The sequence below is a fragment of the Aedes aegypti genome, chromosome 2 (genome assembly GCF_002204515.2).
Source record: "Aedes aegypti strain LVP_AGWG chromosome 2, AaegL5.0 Primary Assembly, whole genome shotgun sequence".
Taxonomy (NCBI): Eukaryota; Metazoa; Arthropoda; class Insecta; order Diptera; family Culicidae; genus Aedes; species Aedes aegypti.
Window position 1 is genome coordinate 111,634,423 of NC_035108.1, and position 18,016 is coordinate 111,652,438.

Here is an 18,016-nt window from a genome sequence, read left to right on the forward strand (position 1 = left end):
CATTTCTCTAAACCTCACAAAACCAAAATTTGAACATAGGATTGAATAATACCTTTTTAGAGTTAAAAACTTTAAAACCTAAAGCTGCTTGGCTAACATCATATTGAAGAATTGACAGGTTTTTTTGTATTCAAATAAAGCTGTTGTCAGCAAATTCGTACGATATGTGGGCTTCGTGGCCTTGCGGTTAGCGGCGTCAGTCGTCTAGGCGTATTGTGTCACGAGGTGTGGGTTCGATTCCCGCTCCAGTCGGTGGAAACTTTTCGTCAAAATATAAATGTACGATTGAGAAATACATATTGACTAAAAATCGTGAGCTCATGCTTGGAAAACAATAAGTTTTCATACAATAGATTGACATAGATGTTAGTAAAGGTCGTCTAATAAACGGCTGCTTCATTGGACTTGGTAAAATAAGCAAACTGAGCCAAGACAAATTTAAGAATGTATTTTGATTTTACACGTATAAAATTCTAATTTTAGTTTCACTTAAAGAAAATTGATTGCAGTTAGGCTTTCTAGATTTGTTCATACTTGCAATAAAAACATATAAAAAACAATGCAGTACATCATCGATATCTCCTCATTATTCTAGAAACAAGTTTTTTCTATTTTTCTTACAAATAACAGAAATTGTACATGAATGCATATATATTTAAAACGAAAAACAAATTTCTGAACCGAATTGATGTGGGGACGGACCTAGTGTAGTCTAACCGCTAACCGTACACACCGAGGACCTGGGATCGAAGCCCATCCCGGTGATAGTCACTTATGACTAAAAAAGTTATAGTGGTGACTTCATTTGGAAGGGAAATAAAGCTGTTGGTCTCGAGATGAACTAGCCCAGGGTTAAAAATCTCGTTTACAAAGACAAAAAAAGAATTGAAATAATTTCCATATAACCTACGTAAGACGCCAAACAATGTTGCGTAAGAAAAAATAATAAAAAAAAAAGTCATATTATAAACACTTATAGAAAAATTAAAAGCGTGTCTAAAAACAATCTTCAGTATGAACTAGGTTTTACGCTTGTTCTACAGAAACAAATAGTAACATGGTCTTATTATTTTTCCAATCTGAACACTTCAGAACATTTTTGTTAATTGAAAATTGAAAAAAAAATGTTGCGAAATCTACGCCTTTACACGGTTTGATGTTGTTTTTTAAACGAATCCGCCACTATCTTACTATACGTAAAGGAATTTCAATGTTAACAGTTTAGCTGTCACTATTGAATGCAACTGCTTCACTGTCGTCAACTTACTAGCAGTTCATATCTGTTCCCGACGTTTTGTAGACAAATACATCGAATGACTAATAAATTTTAATATGAAACATTTAAAGGTTCGCGAAAAATGTGAAGAAACTATAGTTCGCTTGCTGCACCATTGTTTATTTTTGAGATTTTTTTTTGTAAAATTTTACCATAATTCTCATACACAAACATTTCCTAGTAGCAACGATTCATTCTAGATAATTGATCACAAAATATCGCAGCTAGTTTTAAAATATGAAGAGACTTTGGTTTTCTAATTAAGAATACCACTACAAATAGATCAAGCCAGTTCTGCTAATTCTAAAACATGCTTCAATGAATTTCAAAATCGGGAAAGGGCAAAAAGGAAACAGTATGGCACTATGTGACGTTTTAGAATTACATATTGCTATTGCCTGTCAAACAATGAAATTTATATTCAAAATGCATTTAACGCGTTTAGTTTCATAAGTGCATGTTTTATACTAAAAACTAGTTTTAACTATATTCTCATTTCTTCTCCATTTTATTTCGGGGGGGCCAGGTCCATGATTCGGGGGGGGGGGGGGGCTTGGCAGCCCCCCCCCCTGTCCCCTCCCTATTTACGCCAATGCCCCCTCCCCCGTTCGTAACGCTTTTGGTATGAAAAATTTCAATTTTTAGTATGAGCCGTAACGCTTGTGCCTACCCCCCCCTCCCCCTAGAGCGTTACGTAATTTGTGGATGACGCCTTTTTCTATATAAGTTTTTGGATTAAATTTTCACAAGTTACTTCTGAATCGGCTTAGCACGCTCTGTGAATTTTGAAGTTTAAGTTCAATTCATACCCAAAAGATATGCTGCTTCAATATTTGGATACAGGTCAACTTTAAGGCCCAAGTAAAAATAGTACAAAAGTCAAAACTGAAAAACAGTTTTCTTTCTAAAATGCGAAATAAAATATCATGTTTCTATTTAATGAATGTTCGAATCCTCTGAGCAGAATCTCAAATAGAGAAACTTTAAAGTAGATGGAGTACCGTGTACCTTTTAATTCCGCTCCTAAATGCTTATCTTTGACAGATACGCGTATTTCGACTACCACTTGCAGTCTTCTTCAGTGTCAGTTACTCGTATCACATATAAGCATTTAGGAGCGGAATTAAAAGGTACACGGTACTCCATCTACTTTAAAGTTTCTCTATCATGTTTCTTCTTTTTTTTTTTAAATCACACGTGCATATGCCGTCCATTTATTACGTAACGCTAAATTTGGAGATTTTTGACCAACTTCCCCCCTCTCCGTAACGCTTTTTTGAAGGAAAATTTAAAAAAATGTATGAGTATGAACGGCATATCTTAGGCGTTGGACACATTTTTGTGTGAAATGCACAGTAATATCCAAAACACAATGGCCCCTGATGTTATGTATGATGCAATTCCAAAACAGCTTTATTGGACAATGACTTTCTTGAAAAATGAAGATTAGGTTTGTCCTATCAATAACTGGCAACGGAATTTACGATTGCGAGCAATTTATCAATAGGCTAGAAACATCGGTTTTGGCAATAGCACCAATTGTAGCCATAGTGGATTATACATCGTTTTACACATAAAATTAACATGAATTTTGGTTTCGGGTTAAGTAGAACACATTCACACGTTAAAGCTAAGTTCATTATTTTCTTAACAAACATTAATTTTTTCAACAAAATTTTAACAACAAAACAAAAACAAACGAAACAAATCATTTTCTTTGTAACTTTACCTTTCATACTCCTAATTTGGCCAGGGTATTCCCTATTTGGCTTTATCTTAGGAGAAAATAAAGAGATTGGCAAATTTGGGATCCAAAGTTAAGAATGTGGATGAAACGGGAGCGGGTCATTTGGCACAAAGCCATTTGGCATAACGCCGTTTGGCATAATGTTCATTTGGCATAACGGCCATTTGGCATAACTAGCAAATGACCGTTATGCTAAATGTAATTTATGCTAAACGGCGTTATGCCACATGACCTTATACCAAATGGCTTTATGCCAAATGATCCAGATCCATACTTTATACTTAACATGTTTAGAAAGTTTTTGTCCTGTATGTACTTCTAGTCCAGAACTTTTCGTATATATTTGTTAGGCTGGCCAAAACCGATGCTTCTACCCTACCCCTTTGATCAAATTCAACGTTTTTCACAATTATGTCCAAGGGCCAGCATGCCAAATAATGATTATGCCAAACAACTGTATGTCAAACAGAATTATGCCATATGGGTGCCATTAGGGTGTTCAAAAAAATTGCTCTTACTCCACACCGCTCTTCGATTCCAAGTCATATTCAGGGGGTCCTCTCAAAATTTGAGCTCATTTGGATGAAAACTGAGACGGCACAAGTCTTTCGATTTGGAAGTTTGTATGGGAAAAGCGAATCGGTCATAGTGTTCGCCCATGTGCTCTTGAGAGTAAGAGCTACATTAGATACATTCGCCTGCTACAACTTTGCAAAAGTCCGTTTTCAAATCCGACGCTTCAGTAATTGATTAGTACTATTTGTATGAATTGAAAATATTTGGCTATAATAATTGAGCTGCTCTGCAGGCATCACTGGATATATGCAGTCAAAAATAGTAGCCATGATTTGTGTGGGCTATCTTTCGCGCCATATGTAGCAATGTTGAAGAATTTTTGATTGTATATAAATCAAACTAATTACTGATACGTCCAATTAGAATACGGTCCTCGGCAAAGTTGACCCTCCAATACCCAAATTTTTATTTTCAATGTTAGTATCATTTTTTGCTACTAAATTCGATCTAAACACGTTTAGGACAATGATTTATTTTTATTCGCAAATTATGTAGTTTTGGTTTTTCTAATTTTTATTTTTGAACATCCCTATTCTTTTTCATTATTTTCTTGAAGGCTCTTCTGGGTACCATTTTGAGTTTTTGCAGTACTTTTGAATATTTTATATATTGCTTATATTTTACTAGAACTTATTTTATTTTCCGTGTAACTAACGGAAACAATTGATTTGAAATTATTTTAATTACACCTTCTTCTGTAATAGGCTGATTGTAGAAAAAAATAAAATGTACAAATTTTTATAATACACGTTAAGAAAGACCCAGAAATTTGTAAATTATAAAATAAGACATTTTTTATACATAAAATTGTTTCAAAAATCCAAGGTTTAAGCCAAAACTTAAATTCCTTTTGATTTCCAAGCTTTTTTTTGTTGTTGGGAAAACACTGACACGTTAATGCTTTCAGTTGACGATTTGCCCTTTGAAGGGAGCACTAATCTAGACAACGGACTAGCACGCAACGCCTAGTGGCACAGTCGGAAAACGTTTCTGATCATTTTTTTTCCGGACTGAAGCGGAAACCGAACCCACACTCCTTTACTCGATGCAGTTAAATGCTTGGTAACACTAACCGCACGGCCACGGAGGCGACTAAGAAAAATTACACAAAATTCCAAAAGGTGTCTCCTCTAAAGGAGGGCTTGGGTATAAGAGGGTTAAGTAAACAGGATCCGTTCCTGATTTCAACCAACTTCGTTAAAAACCAAGTAAATTTACACAAAAATGTGACCACTGTATTCCATTCTAGAGTCGAGTCTAGTACACGACACTGAAGACGTGCTTACAGTTGAGGTCGAAATACGCGTATCTGTCAAAGGATACAAACTCTAGTGGAATTAAATGGTATAGTACTAAATTCGGTTTTTTTATCTACATACAAAAGGTGTTACGCGTGGGAGGGAGGGGGTCTAAAATTGGAAAATTTTGCGTTACGTAATATTTGAATAAACCCAAAGGGGCAGCACGCCAATACATTCTTGACTATTACTCACCTCCGACTGCAGTTGTTTCAAGTCACTTCCATCATCTACCGTAACGGATTCCATCACCGTGAGCGGTTCCATCTCTTCCTTCTCGGCAGCCAAAAGTTTCGGCCTCAGCGCTTCCGTATCCAATGGTTCCCTCTGCTGTGCGACATTCTCCTTGCTGGCCCCGAGCATGTTCCGAATGTCGATTTTCTTGGCCTTTATCAGATTGTACTTGGCCTTATTCATGCTCAGTTTGTCATAGAACTCGTTGATTTTGGTCTTCCCGATGGAGGCAAGCGACGCACTCTTACGCGGTTCTTCCTCCGATGAATGGTCTACCGAGTCCTGCTCCGCCGATGAGGGATGGCTTTCCTGTTCCGGCAGATTGCTTGGGCCTCCTCGACCGAACTTTTCGAGTAGTGTCTTCTTCGAGAGTAGGCTCTTTATGGACATGGCCGAACCGGCGTCGCTTCGGTGTTCCACTTGTGGACTTGCCGAGGGCAAAAACTCCTCGTCGGAGGTAGAAACAGGAACGTCGACTCTAAGTACGTCTTCATTGCTTTCGCGATCCAGCTCGGAACCCGACTCGCCGGACTCGGCTAATCCGGACGATTCCGCTACATAGGCAAGATGATGATGATGTTGTCCTGCTGCTAGCTCGACCGAGGATGTTCCGGGTTCGGTACTAGGCCCGGCTCCGGCCTGGCCTGGGATCTGTATCGAGTCGACCCATTTCTGGACCGATGCGGGACTCTTCTTGCGCATCTCATCGACGATGTCGTTGAGCCAGTAGCGCACTCGGGATCGAACTGCAAAATATGATAAAGAACGTGGTTAGACATAAGATTGACTCCGAACATTTGGAAGATTAAACTGAAGAATTTGAAATCGTACGCGGATCTGGATGGACTACCATTTTACGCCGGTGGCGTTTCTTTTCCAGCGAAATGAAGTATTTGATAAGGTTTTCCACCTCGATCCTTTCAACCATCGTATGCTCAACGAGCATGATTCCTGTGCACAATATAACACTTAGAACAATTTGAAAACGAAGAACATCAACGAACTCAACGGTTCGAAATCAGGATTCAAACTAAAAGAGCTAGACAGACGGAAAGAAAGTGAATTCTAAGAGCACAACAGCCGGTGCATTGCATTCGCTAAAAGAGTGATTGTACTCTACATATAAAATATTTGATTTTCTCTTATTTGTGCTACTAACCCATTCACTAACTGATAAGGACAGAGAAGGAAAATACAAACAAAATATGTGTTTAGATCTCTCTGCTGACAGGAAGATATACTGGCGAATTGCTTCAATGGAGATCATCATGTAAGGTACCGCGGGGCAAGTGGGAACTAAAAAAACGGTAATTCAATCAGATGGTTCAATAAAATTTTCAAATGTCAATATTTTTCAAATCCAACAGCACAATCACATTTTGGCAACATATTTGCTGGTGTGTGCATGAAAACGATCGAATAATTTCGAAATTGTGGAAACCTTGGAGGAAAGTTTTAGAATGAGCCATTTGACGCAGTTACCTCGCTAAACGGGGCAAGTGGGACACATCCAGTTTCATGCGTCAATCCACATCAGTAAGTCAACCATTACAATAAAAGGATCGATAAATCATATATTTTAAATTTCGAGTACATTTTTGATGTACATAAGGGATCAACCATAAAATACGTAACGCTTTAGGAAGAAAACATTTATTTAATAGTATGTCACCTCGCATTTCATATTAACTGAAAATACCTCAATAAAAGCGTAAAGAGGAATTAAATATGTTCAAAATATATCATTTATAAGTTGTTAATTACAAATTAGCACATAAACCATCAATAATTGCCGAAATTATAAATATGTTTTGTTATTACTTATATGCATAGTAGAAAACCGCTTAATAGGGTGGAATTGTTTTCCGTCACTACTAAATTTGGTAGAAATAACAAATAAAGTTCAAATAAGATAGAAAAATGATCTTTCTCATGATGCATTTCAGATTTGATCTCTGTGTTTGTTCAATTTTAAAGTCGTATTCCAAAAATAAAAAATAAATAAAAACATATAGAAGAATTACACATTTCTTCTCCCTCTTATGCAATTAAATAAGTTTAGATTTATCTTTTTTGATATAAATCATTCGTTTGAATGTTTTAGTGCTACTCTCTAGGAAAATGTATGAAACGTCTACGAAAAGTTTTGATTCTGGTTTTTGTTTTGATAGTTCCCACTTACCCCGCGTACAAAGATATTTTGGGGTATGTTAGACCCTCGAAAATTTCATATGAAATGAAAACAAAATACTGGTTTATCGTAAGCAGCTTGTAATAATAATTGAAGTTGTAGCTTGCTGATGGAAATTCGATTTTTAACACATTTATGTTTTGCGTGTCAATGCAAGACGTGAAACGTGTCGCAAATTATCATGCAAGTTGAAAATGGCGCTAAATTGACAACTGTTACATGAACCCCATGGTAATAAAAATAACAATATGTTTTGTACTTAATACATTCCTTGTCTTTGTATCTTCAACTTTCTAGAAGAATACCCCCATGAAAAACTTTTCCTAAGTGAGCTATGACGAAACGTCCCACTTACCCCAGATTCTCACTTGCCCCGGGGTACCTTAATCATTTAGATGGAATTCAACACATTCAAACATTAATAGGGTTGCTGTTTGACTGATGTGTTTGGTAATCAGATGAACCGTTAGTCGTATATCGGTTCAGAACCTTTCCTAAAAGATTTTTTTTATGAAATTTAATCGACGTGGATTTTAACAAACCCGACCAGTTCGTCTTCATGGTTAGAGTTACATATTCCTCAGAAGTACATGAATGTACTAACGAGTCTCCAACCAAACCGTCTCCCAGCTTATCAGAATCCTAGTGAGCTGCACTACCGTGGTGAATCAAAATCCGGACACTTTGGTAATTATCATTGATTAAATGTAAAACTTAAATAATAATTCAAAACTTCTTCCTTCAACCTTATTGATCATTTTATTTTCATTCGTTATCTAGTTAGCATTGCTCTAATAATTTGTAAAAATAAAAATAAAAATGTTGTTGCTGTATGACGTGATTTCTACGCAGAAAGAGTCTCGACGAACGCACCACGACGTTTAGCTAACAATTATTTGAGTAAACTACATGCTCCTCGAAGTGTTTTAGATAGAACAGTGAATAAAACGTATACACTTAATTCAGAATGCCGAATCTCGGCTTATTTTAACCGAGATTCGCACAGCCGAGTAGTCGGCAAACAAATTTCCTGGGATCTCAGCAAATAAAAGCCGAGTTTCAATAAATCGTGCTTCGGTGCTAAGCAACCGGACAATTTTTTAGATGAGTCTCGGTTAAAATCGGAAAACCGAGATTCGCACAGCCGAGCTCGTGAAAAAAATCGAAATCTGTTTATTTAGATGTTTCGAGGCTTGTAATGTAACGTGAAAATATACTTGGAAAGGTGTAAGAAGAGGCTGTCCGGGATTGCAGACAAATGACTTTAAATCCGGACATTGCTCTAATTCACTATGTTTCACCGGTGTGATTTAAAGCTTGGAAAGTAAATTAAAAAGAAAAGTAGAAAATAATGCTATTAAAGTAATACGAGTGATTGAAAGTGCCATAAAGCTGTGCAACTTGTTATTTTTATACTAATTTAACCCAATCGCAATGGGTCTGCGTGAATCCTGCGTCAGTAGAGGTAATTGAACCATATACTTACTGAAATTTCAATCCAATTTGCATCGTAAATCAAACGCCTGTAACGTATTTTTTATTGAATGAGCATAAATGTGGCTTAGTATTATATTAAATACTCTTTTAATACATTTTATTCAGATAATTCATGTTACTTTACAGGTGTCCGGATTTCGATTCATAAGTGTCCGGATTTAAAACCAAGGCACGTATAGCTGTCCGGATTTAATGGCACACTGAACCAAGTATTCATGTAAGATTTATCTGAAAACACATATAGTTTTTTCCATGTAGCTTTTCACATAACTTTCATCAGTTTGCAACATGAACTATAGCTATTTTCTTTTGATTAAATTCATCACAAAAGCACATACATTTTTGTATTAGAAATACGTATGTGAGTTATTGGATTTTGTTAATGAATTTCATGCGAAATTCAGGTGATAATTATTATTTTTGTACGTGATCGTTTAATCATTTTAAATACTTATATTTAAGTTTTATGGGTTTGTTCTATTGAAATAAAAAAAATATAATTCGTGTTTAACATTATTTATTTAATACATAATCTGCGTTTCTCCGTAACACTTTTTTGCACTAGATAAAGATTAAGTTTGATATTATTCGGAAGCATCAATGTACCCTATACAATTTAACTTCATGAGCAGTAAATGCTTTATATAATATAATTTAAACAGTAAATCAATTGTCACCCAACACGCAGCAACAAAGACATTGTCACCTCCTATTGGCGATCAAAAGTGAGGTTAGATTGCGGAGGTTTTTCAAATTGAAATGAATATGTAGGGTTCCCTGTGCCTTGAATTGAAAAAATCTTGTCAGTAAAATGATTGTGGTGATTTTTCTTCCAAAGTTATCAATAGAAATATTGATAAGGATACACTAATCCCTAGTTTAGAAAAGCGCCATCTACGCATTTTAGCTTTGCGTTAGATCACCAATTATTGTTGCAACAATTTTATTCCGCAACATGAGTTTATCATCACTGGAACAGAATATGACAAAGATCGATCACCACGTGCGCAGCAATTTTCTGGGCTTCGCATTGCAATTTTCGAGAACTTTCTCCGTCTTGGTAAACATTGACACATTATCAAACAGCATCCATAAAACAAATGTGGTTTTGTGTTTAAAATAACTGATTAATCGCGAGTTGAAAAGTTTGAAACAATGTTGCGTTCTGTGATTGTCATGACAATTTTGCTTTTGATTGTGTCTTTATCCGCAACAGTTGTGACAAACGGTTGTGAGCGAGCTTGCTTTGTTGTTTGTTTTTCGTCTATTTTGATGATAATTTGATTCACTGAATTTAAAATTTTGATATAGGGGGACATGGGGCAAGAAGGACACCCGGGGCAAGAGTGCCACCTTTAATTTCACGTAGTTCAAATCAATTTTTTGATATTTAACGCAGGATAAGTATAAATTGAGTACTAATTGATGGTTGTGTAAATATTACAGTTAAAAATGTTTAAAACAAAAAATTAGAAAAATGTCTTTAACTCACCAACGCAAAATATGCGAAATATTATAAGAATGTAAGACTGGAAAACAAGGTTTGACTCCCAATAAATACAAAACATATTGATTTTTCCGCACAGTATTGATGATTTTCAATTGTTTAATATGACTGTGAGGATTTTTTTTCGAAAAAATCCTTTTGACATTAAATATTACATATATAATAACAGTATGTCTTATGGGGCAAGAGGGACACCGCAATTTTCTCATATAAAATCAAATGAACTTTTATTTTTCTTGTTTAATATTGCATTCAATCAATGTTTCCTACTAAATGAAATCAAAATAAACCATCTTGGACATTCAAAATGGTTTCTGAAAATGTTTACTATTATTGTTACAGTCAAATGAGATGAAAACTAAATTAATTTCGTAAAATTACTTTTTAACTATAAGTCAACTTTTATCCCTAAGTTGTTATCTTTACTTACTCTACAATTTATCCTTTAGGCGGGGAAATAATAATATACAAAATTTGTGGCATTTTGCTCTGGTGGTCTTCTTGCCCCATACGAGTGGCACTCTTGCCCCGTGCCTCGTTTAAAAACCTCATAAGAAGGGACATTTTCAAAAATTTCAAATCATCATGTGTTCTTGTCCTTCTTGCCCCCAGCCCTAGGGTGGGGCTTATTTCCAAAAATCTTCCGTAGTCAGGATTTACAAAGTGGAAAATGATCACCGGTCAAAAAATAACATCCTGTGAAAAAATGAGAATTTTTGGTGAAGGTTTGGAGGTGGCGCAAAGGGCGTAAGTGCAATTTCCCCATTTTAGTGAACTCTGAAAAAAATTTGGTATGCTTTTCAGCTTGTTTTGGTGATTTTAGGACCCTTAAGTGCAAAAAATCACCTCAAAATAGCGATATCTCTACTCCTTTAGATGATATTTGACGAAATATATTTATACATGCGATTTTTGGCCCTTGTGTAGGTTACGTTGACTGATTACTATGAACCCGAATAAGCATATGAATAGCTGGGGAGGATTCCTATGCAAGAAGAATGGAACAAAGAGCAAAGAAGAATGAGAGAAAGAACAAAGGACACAGAACAATGTAAGGTGGGGTGAGTTAAACGAGGGAAGGTGTAACTGATGGTATTGTATTAGAATGAACTACGGAACCGTGAAAATATCTCGGTTGAATGTATGAGATGTGATTATATGCAAGTTTAACACTAATTTTGTATTTTAGAATGCCCGTTTGATATAACTCCAGCAATTGCTTTCATAATCTGAAAGAAATTACAGAGGGGCCTAAACCCATACAGGCTCCAAATCCGTACGCTTCATACAAATAGAAGGAGTTTTATATGAAGTGGAAGGGTTTAGATTCATTTTATAGGTGTTCGGATTTTGATCCCGCACGATATATCATTATTAGGTAAATTCATAAACGATTTCTGCTTTCTAGCAGTAACACTTCCTCTTAGAATTTCCACAGGAATTTCTGGATTATGATGCCATTTCAACAATTAGTTGCGTTTGGGCTTCCAATACTTCACTTTTGCCACAACACCTTTGGACACAATAACTTTGGACAAACGAAAATGCAGTTGAAGTTCAATACATCGTTCTACATCTGTATATGAAATCAATGTATATAAACAACAACAAAAGGAAAAAATCGGTATTCAAGATTCAAATTACTGCACGAGTTCCTATAGGGTGCTAGAGATAAAGCACTTCAGGTTGAAAACCTCTCGAATTAAAACAAAATTAAAGCTTCACAGTTCTGAAACATATTTTTTTTAGGAATTGCGGCAGAGCTACATGAAGGAATTTTCACAGGATGTCCTATGTACATATAAATGCTTATATAAATTTGTTATGAATTTAATTAATACTGTGTGAGGCTGAATTTCCAGGATGTATATTTTGCAACGGTCCATTTCGATAAATTGGGTCCTAAAGGCCTGTCCCAATTGTTATGCCAATAACACATGTTTACTCATTTTTTAAATGTTTTTCTTTTGTTTAAGTCCTATAAAATATTGTTTTAGATTTTGCCGCAATCCTTGGCTTAAACTCAAATTTTGGGTGTATTTTGCTTTCCGTGTACCTTCCAAAATGTCAGATAGGAACAACCCCAGTGTTAAAACTAAAAGCCCTGTGGTGTTGTTGTCGATTAAGCGAACATCAAACATGATCAAAAGTATCAAGGTTCATTTATGAACCCAATTTTGAAATTAAAGTTTAAATATGATGTAGCCGTTATTTGAGCGGGAAAAAAATGCTAAAATAGTTGCAGTAACATGCTCTTTCGTGTCATTGAATAAAAACAAGATTTTATTAAACATTTTAGGACCTAATTGCTATCAACATCCAGGAAAAAAAACCGAACGATTATTAAACTAAAGCAGTGAAGTGGACATGCATTTATCTATACCTACCAGGAGAATAATGATGAAACTTCGCATGGAGTTGAGAACATTGTAGCCGTTACTGCAATTTTTCTATTAAGAGTAATCTAAAATCGTATGCATGGGTCGAAAACTAGAGATGGGTCAAAAATTGGTGCTCTTCCCCTACTTGAAGAAACATTGCTCGAAATATTTCTGAAGTAGGTAATATTAAATAGAAGTCAATATAATCATCGTTTTCTACTGGAACTTTTCTCCATTGCGTTAAAACAAGATATTATAACATTCCTCGGTTACACTCAACACATCACTAGTTTCACCCTCCCAACTGTTTAACCCACCCCACCTTACATTCTTCTGTGTTCTTTGTTCTTTCTTTCATTCTTCTTTGCTCTTCGCTCCATTCTACTTGCATAGGAATTCTCCCCACCTTATCATATGCTCATTCGGGTTCATAGTAATCAGTCAGCGTAACCTGTACAGGGGGCAAAAATCGCATGTATAAATATATTTCGTCAAATATCATCTAAAGGAGTAGAGATATCGCAATTTTGAGGTGATTTTTTGCCCTTAAGGGTCCAAAAATCACCAAAACAAGCTGAAAAGCATACCAAATTTTTTCAGAGTTCACTAAATAGGGGAAAATTGCACTTACGCCCTTTGCGCCAACTCCAAACCTTCACCGAAAATTCTCATTTTTTCACAGGATGTTATTTTGGGACCGATGATCATTTTCCACTTTGTAAATCCTGACTAGGGAAGATTTTTGGAAATACGCCCCACCCTACCAGCCCCCCTAACTTCGTCTATAGGCCAAATCTTCGGCTTGCAAATTATTTCCACAAAAAAAATTTAAACTATCCAATGCCAAGTCTGTTTCTTCCTGCCATGGCCCATCATCTGCGATTTGTGAAAGTTTGGTTGATTTGTTCCATCATTATTCTGTGAAATTCAGATTCGAACAACGGATTAATATTTAATTACCTTATATGTAGTCATCAAACTTACCTTCCTTTGACATAATTCACATTTACTTTGCACAAAAACATTGAAAAAGTTGTGAGTAGACTTCAAAAAGTCCTGAATCTGCTGAAATTCAATAAACTGAATACGCCATCTTGAAAACACTGTTTTTCATATCTGAAAATCACATGAACATTATCGGATAACATACATGGCTAATGTTCATATACAATTTACGGTTTTTTGGTAGCGATAGGGGTAGTACTGGCACTCTTAATCTGCCCTAAGCTCCTTCCCAGCATTTGCTTTTATAAGCCTCTATTGCGTTCATCACACAGACGTTCCTAAGCAATGTTGCTCAAATGGTCACTGTGTACCCTAGCATCAATCAGCCCTTACCGTAGTTTTGCAGTCTAGTACTTTAGACTACTATCAAACTATGATAAGGCCTGAAATGCTACTAGAGTGGTTAAAGTGAAGAACGAAATAGTTTTATTAAAAGGTCCTCATTCCCCATTTCATTTCATCACTCACTATCGTCACTTTTATTTTCGACACTATCACGTTTATCACCGATTATCACTCATCAACTTTCGTAATACACTTCAGATATACTTTCCATTGTATCACTTTTCACATTACACCATTTTCATATGAATTCATTGTTACTAGCATTTACCATCTGTTAGCATTACTAAGTAATCAAAATATATTCAATTTAAATGTTTCATTATTTTTGTTGCTGTAGAGTCATTACTATTCAAACTACAATTTAGCACTATCAACAAAGTTACAGTAAAACAAAATCACTTCGATCCATTTTTTCTGCACTCGCTGTCATTGTCATTATTAACATTTTTATCATGCATGTTTGAAGAACTAGGCAATAATGTTTTTATATTTAGAGAAATGATTGCAAAATGTATTATGGCCTTTATTAAATAATAGAGTTCACATCATTATACATCATCATTATTATATTTCTAACAAAACTATCAGAATCACTTCCACTTTCATTTTCAAATTTTCATCACCAACACAATCACTAAATTTAATAACAACAAGTGTTACGCGCAGTTCCACCAAACACCCATTCTTATGTTGCATTATAAAACGATTGATCACACGTTAGCTTCGAAACTTAACAACCATTACTGATTAGTACAAAGGATGCTACAGCTCGTGGTAAACGAACTGAACCATCAACAACCAGCACTGGTTTATAAGTAACTAATGAGCCCTGGCGGTCCCTCCGTTCGAAGAGGACCTGATAATATGCCGAAACATATTAACAGATCCTCCGCCTGAATGCAGCCGTTTCATGATAAATCATGAACCGTTAGAGGTGTGCCAAAGTATTGGGAAGGTGATATGTTTCACAGACGGGTATTATTATGGTGCACCTTCTACTTTGGCACCGTCAAACCCTGTGATCGTGGCCAGGGATATACAATTTACGGTATTGATCAATATATATGATAGGGTATTTTAATAAGTTCGATGTGCTTATTACATGATTTTTAATGGATACAGGTATGTTCCGTTTTTATCAACACGATCGGCAATTTCCAGTTGATAAAAACGGAACCGTGACAAAAACGGAATTATTTTAATAATAAATCATTATTAGTTTCAGTTTTCTTAACTAGAATTTCAATAAATGTAATATAGAATATTAAAACAATAATCACATAAATGTCCTCTGTCAAATTTGTAAAAAAAAACTACAAGGAAGTGGGTCAAGCTAATCATTGTTGTTTTTTTCAATAAAAATTAAACAAGAAACAACTTCTTTTCCACTGTTCATCCTCATTCTTCTGCTTTTTCTTCTTCTTTTTGGAATTATATTCCAACTGAGAAAGAGCTTTCTTCTCAACTTAGTGTTCTTATAAACACTTCCACGGTTAGCTTTATTTGCCAAGATTCATTTTTTCCATTTTTGACCACACCCGATTGGCGATTAAAGGTGGAGTTATGTTACGAAAGTTTTACAATCTCAAATAAATATTTACGGTTTCCTGTGCTTTGAATTGCCAAAATGTCATCAGTAAAATGATTATGGTGACCTGACCTTTATTCTAAAGTTATTGATACCAATTTCGACAAGGATGCACTAATCGCCAATCTAGAATAGCGCCACCATCGCCTTTTAGCTTTACATTAGAACACGAAGAGACTGGCAATGAACTAACCTAAAGTTCTAGTTTTTTGTTGAGTAAAAATAATATTAAATGCTAGTGGTCCCGTCAAAATTCGGTTTGCCATCAAGTAGGATGCTGAAAAAAGGCATGCATACAAAACGACAGATGAGTTTTCAGTTGTTTTTCCAGTTATTCAGAGAATTTGCCAAATCATTTCCTTCACTCAAACACGTCGGAACACTTGACCAATGCAACAGTGAAATGATCATGTAAATCTATTCATCAGCTTTTAATCCTTCTCTTGACATACAAACACCATTCCATTTTTGTTTATATAGAAGTTCATCAAAAACACAAAAGTGTACACAAGCATCACCCAATTAGAACTTTTTGGTAAGAAACTCTTTTGTAAAGTTTTATGAATAAGCGTATAAAACTGCTAATTAACCTTTTAGTCTTCATGTGGGGAAGAAGTTCATGTCTGCTCAAAGGTCAAGATCCTAGAAAATACAGATTAGTTTTTAGTTGTTTTTCCAGTTATTTCAGAGAATTTTCCAAATCGTTTCCTTCACTCAAACACGTCGGAACACTTGACCAATGCCACAGTGAAATAATCATGTAAGTCTATTAGCCCATTATTGAGCCATTTCGTGTCATACAAACATCATTCCATTTTTAATTTATATAAAAGTTAATCAAAAATACAAAAGTGTATAAACTCTAGAACAAGCATCACCAAATTAGAACTTTTTGGTAAGAATCTCTCTTGTAAAGTTTTATGAATAAGAGTATGGCTGTTGGTATAAGACTCCTAATTAACCTTTTAGTCTCCATTTGGGGAAGGGGTTCATTTTTGCTCGAAGATCAAGATCCCGGTATATTTGGGATGGTAACGTGCGTGACGTGGGAACATTCAGTATCAACCGTTTCTCAAATTGTCAGCAATTTCAGCCCTTTACCCTCTTCCTTGCAAATTATTATATGGAGGATTCAAATTTTTCTATTGATTGCTTAGTTTTGCTAGACCTCTTCCCCTACCCCTTGAACAGAATCTAATCAACGGCTGTTTGCTAAGATTTGTGCATTGCTATCGAGTTTGAGAGATAGAAAATAATGTCCAAAGTATGACGGGGTCGATAATCTTATTAAAAATAAACTCGATCATGTCTCTTGCTATTGCCCAAACATTTTTGAGTTCATTCCCAAGTGCATCCCTTGTAAAAAAGAACTGAACATATATGGGATCGTCCATTAATCACGTAAGGGGTTACGGGGGAAGGAGGTGGTTTGAGATATTTTACGTGCTATACATTTTTTTTAATACAAACAAATCATACCATAGGGGGAGGGGGATCGAAAAACCGCCAAAATTGTGTTACGTAATTGAAAGACAGCCCCTGTCTATCGAATTTTCATAGAAAATTCTGTGATGCCATATTATATAAGAAAAGGCAGAGGTTTCTCCAACTCTCTTAGGTACGTATTCAACTAATCACAAATTTCAGTAGTTGCTAGGACGTGGCCAGAGCAACTCTTGATTTTAAAAAGATGGGTTAATCTTCTTCAACAGACCATGCTAAGTTTGAAAACTCCAATTGATTAGTAGACAAGAAGGAGTCAAACCTTATTGAATCGTATATGACTTGACAACTAACACGTATCGTAGGTGCTCAACATTAATATAATGTTTAAAACTCAAATCTGAGGCTATTGAAAAGCATTTATATTGCTTCAACATAAGCATTAAGTTTATATTTTAAACATTTTGAAAATTAAAAAAAAATAGTTTTTGTGTGTTGATAAAAACGGAATAATCTGTTGACGAAATCGGAGCGTGACAAAATCGGAACGTGATAAAAACGGAACATATCTGTATTGGAAATTATGGTATGGAATACCTTAGTTTGTTATTCAGTAGCTATTTTCTTCTGCTTGGGGTTTTTTTATCTTTATTATAGTGGCTTTTCGCCCTGGGCGAGTCCGCCACTCAATCTCGTTCATATATACGTAACAATGTTTCAAACACCATTTATCAGTATTTTCTAGTGCATCAACATTATCATGTCTATTTAGATTCTCCCTTCATTCGTTGAGCCAGTTTTCGTGTCCGAAGGAAGATGTTAGTTTTAAATTGCTTCATACATTCCCGCGTATTTAAGGAATGTAGGATCGCAGTTTCACTATCACGTTCGTTCGGTAATGCCATTCTAATACGTGCTATACCATACT

At 35.4% G+C, this 18,016-nt stretch overlaps 1 protein-coding gene across 4 annotated transcripts in view; it reads right to left on the reverse strand.

Moving 5' to 3' along the window:
* Positions 1 to 18,016, reverse strand: part of LOC5576168 — an 82,001-nt gene that overhangs the window by 34,872 nt on the left and 29,113 nt on the right. For 2 of the 4 annotated variants that reach the window (XM_021841967.1, XM_021841968.1), the window contains one exon: positions 5,093 to 5,877. In XM_021841967.1, the coding sequence (XP_021697659.1) occupies positions 5,093 to 5,877 (785 nt within the window). Of the gene's footprint in view, positions 1 to 5,092; positions 5,878 to 5,962; positions 6,149 to 18,016 lie in introns of those variants that run through there. The other 2 variants (XR_002499919.1, XM_001662464.2) reach the window with 2 other exon arrangements.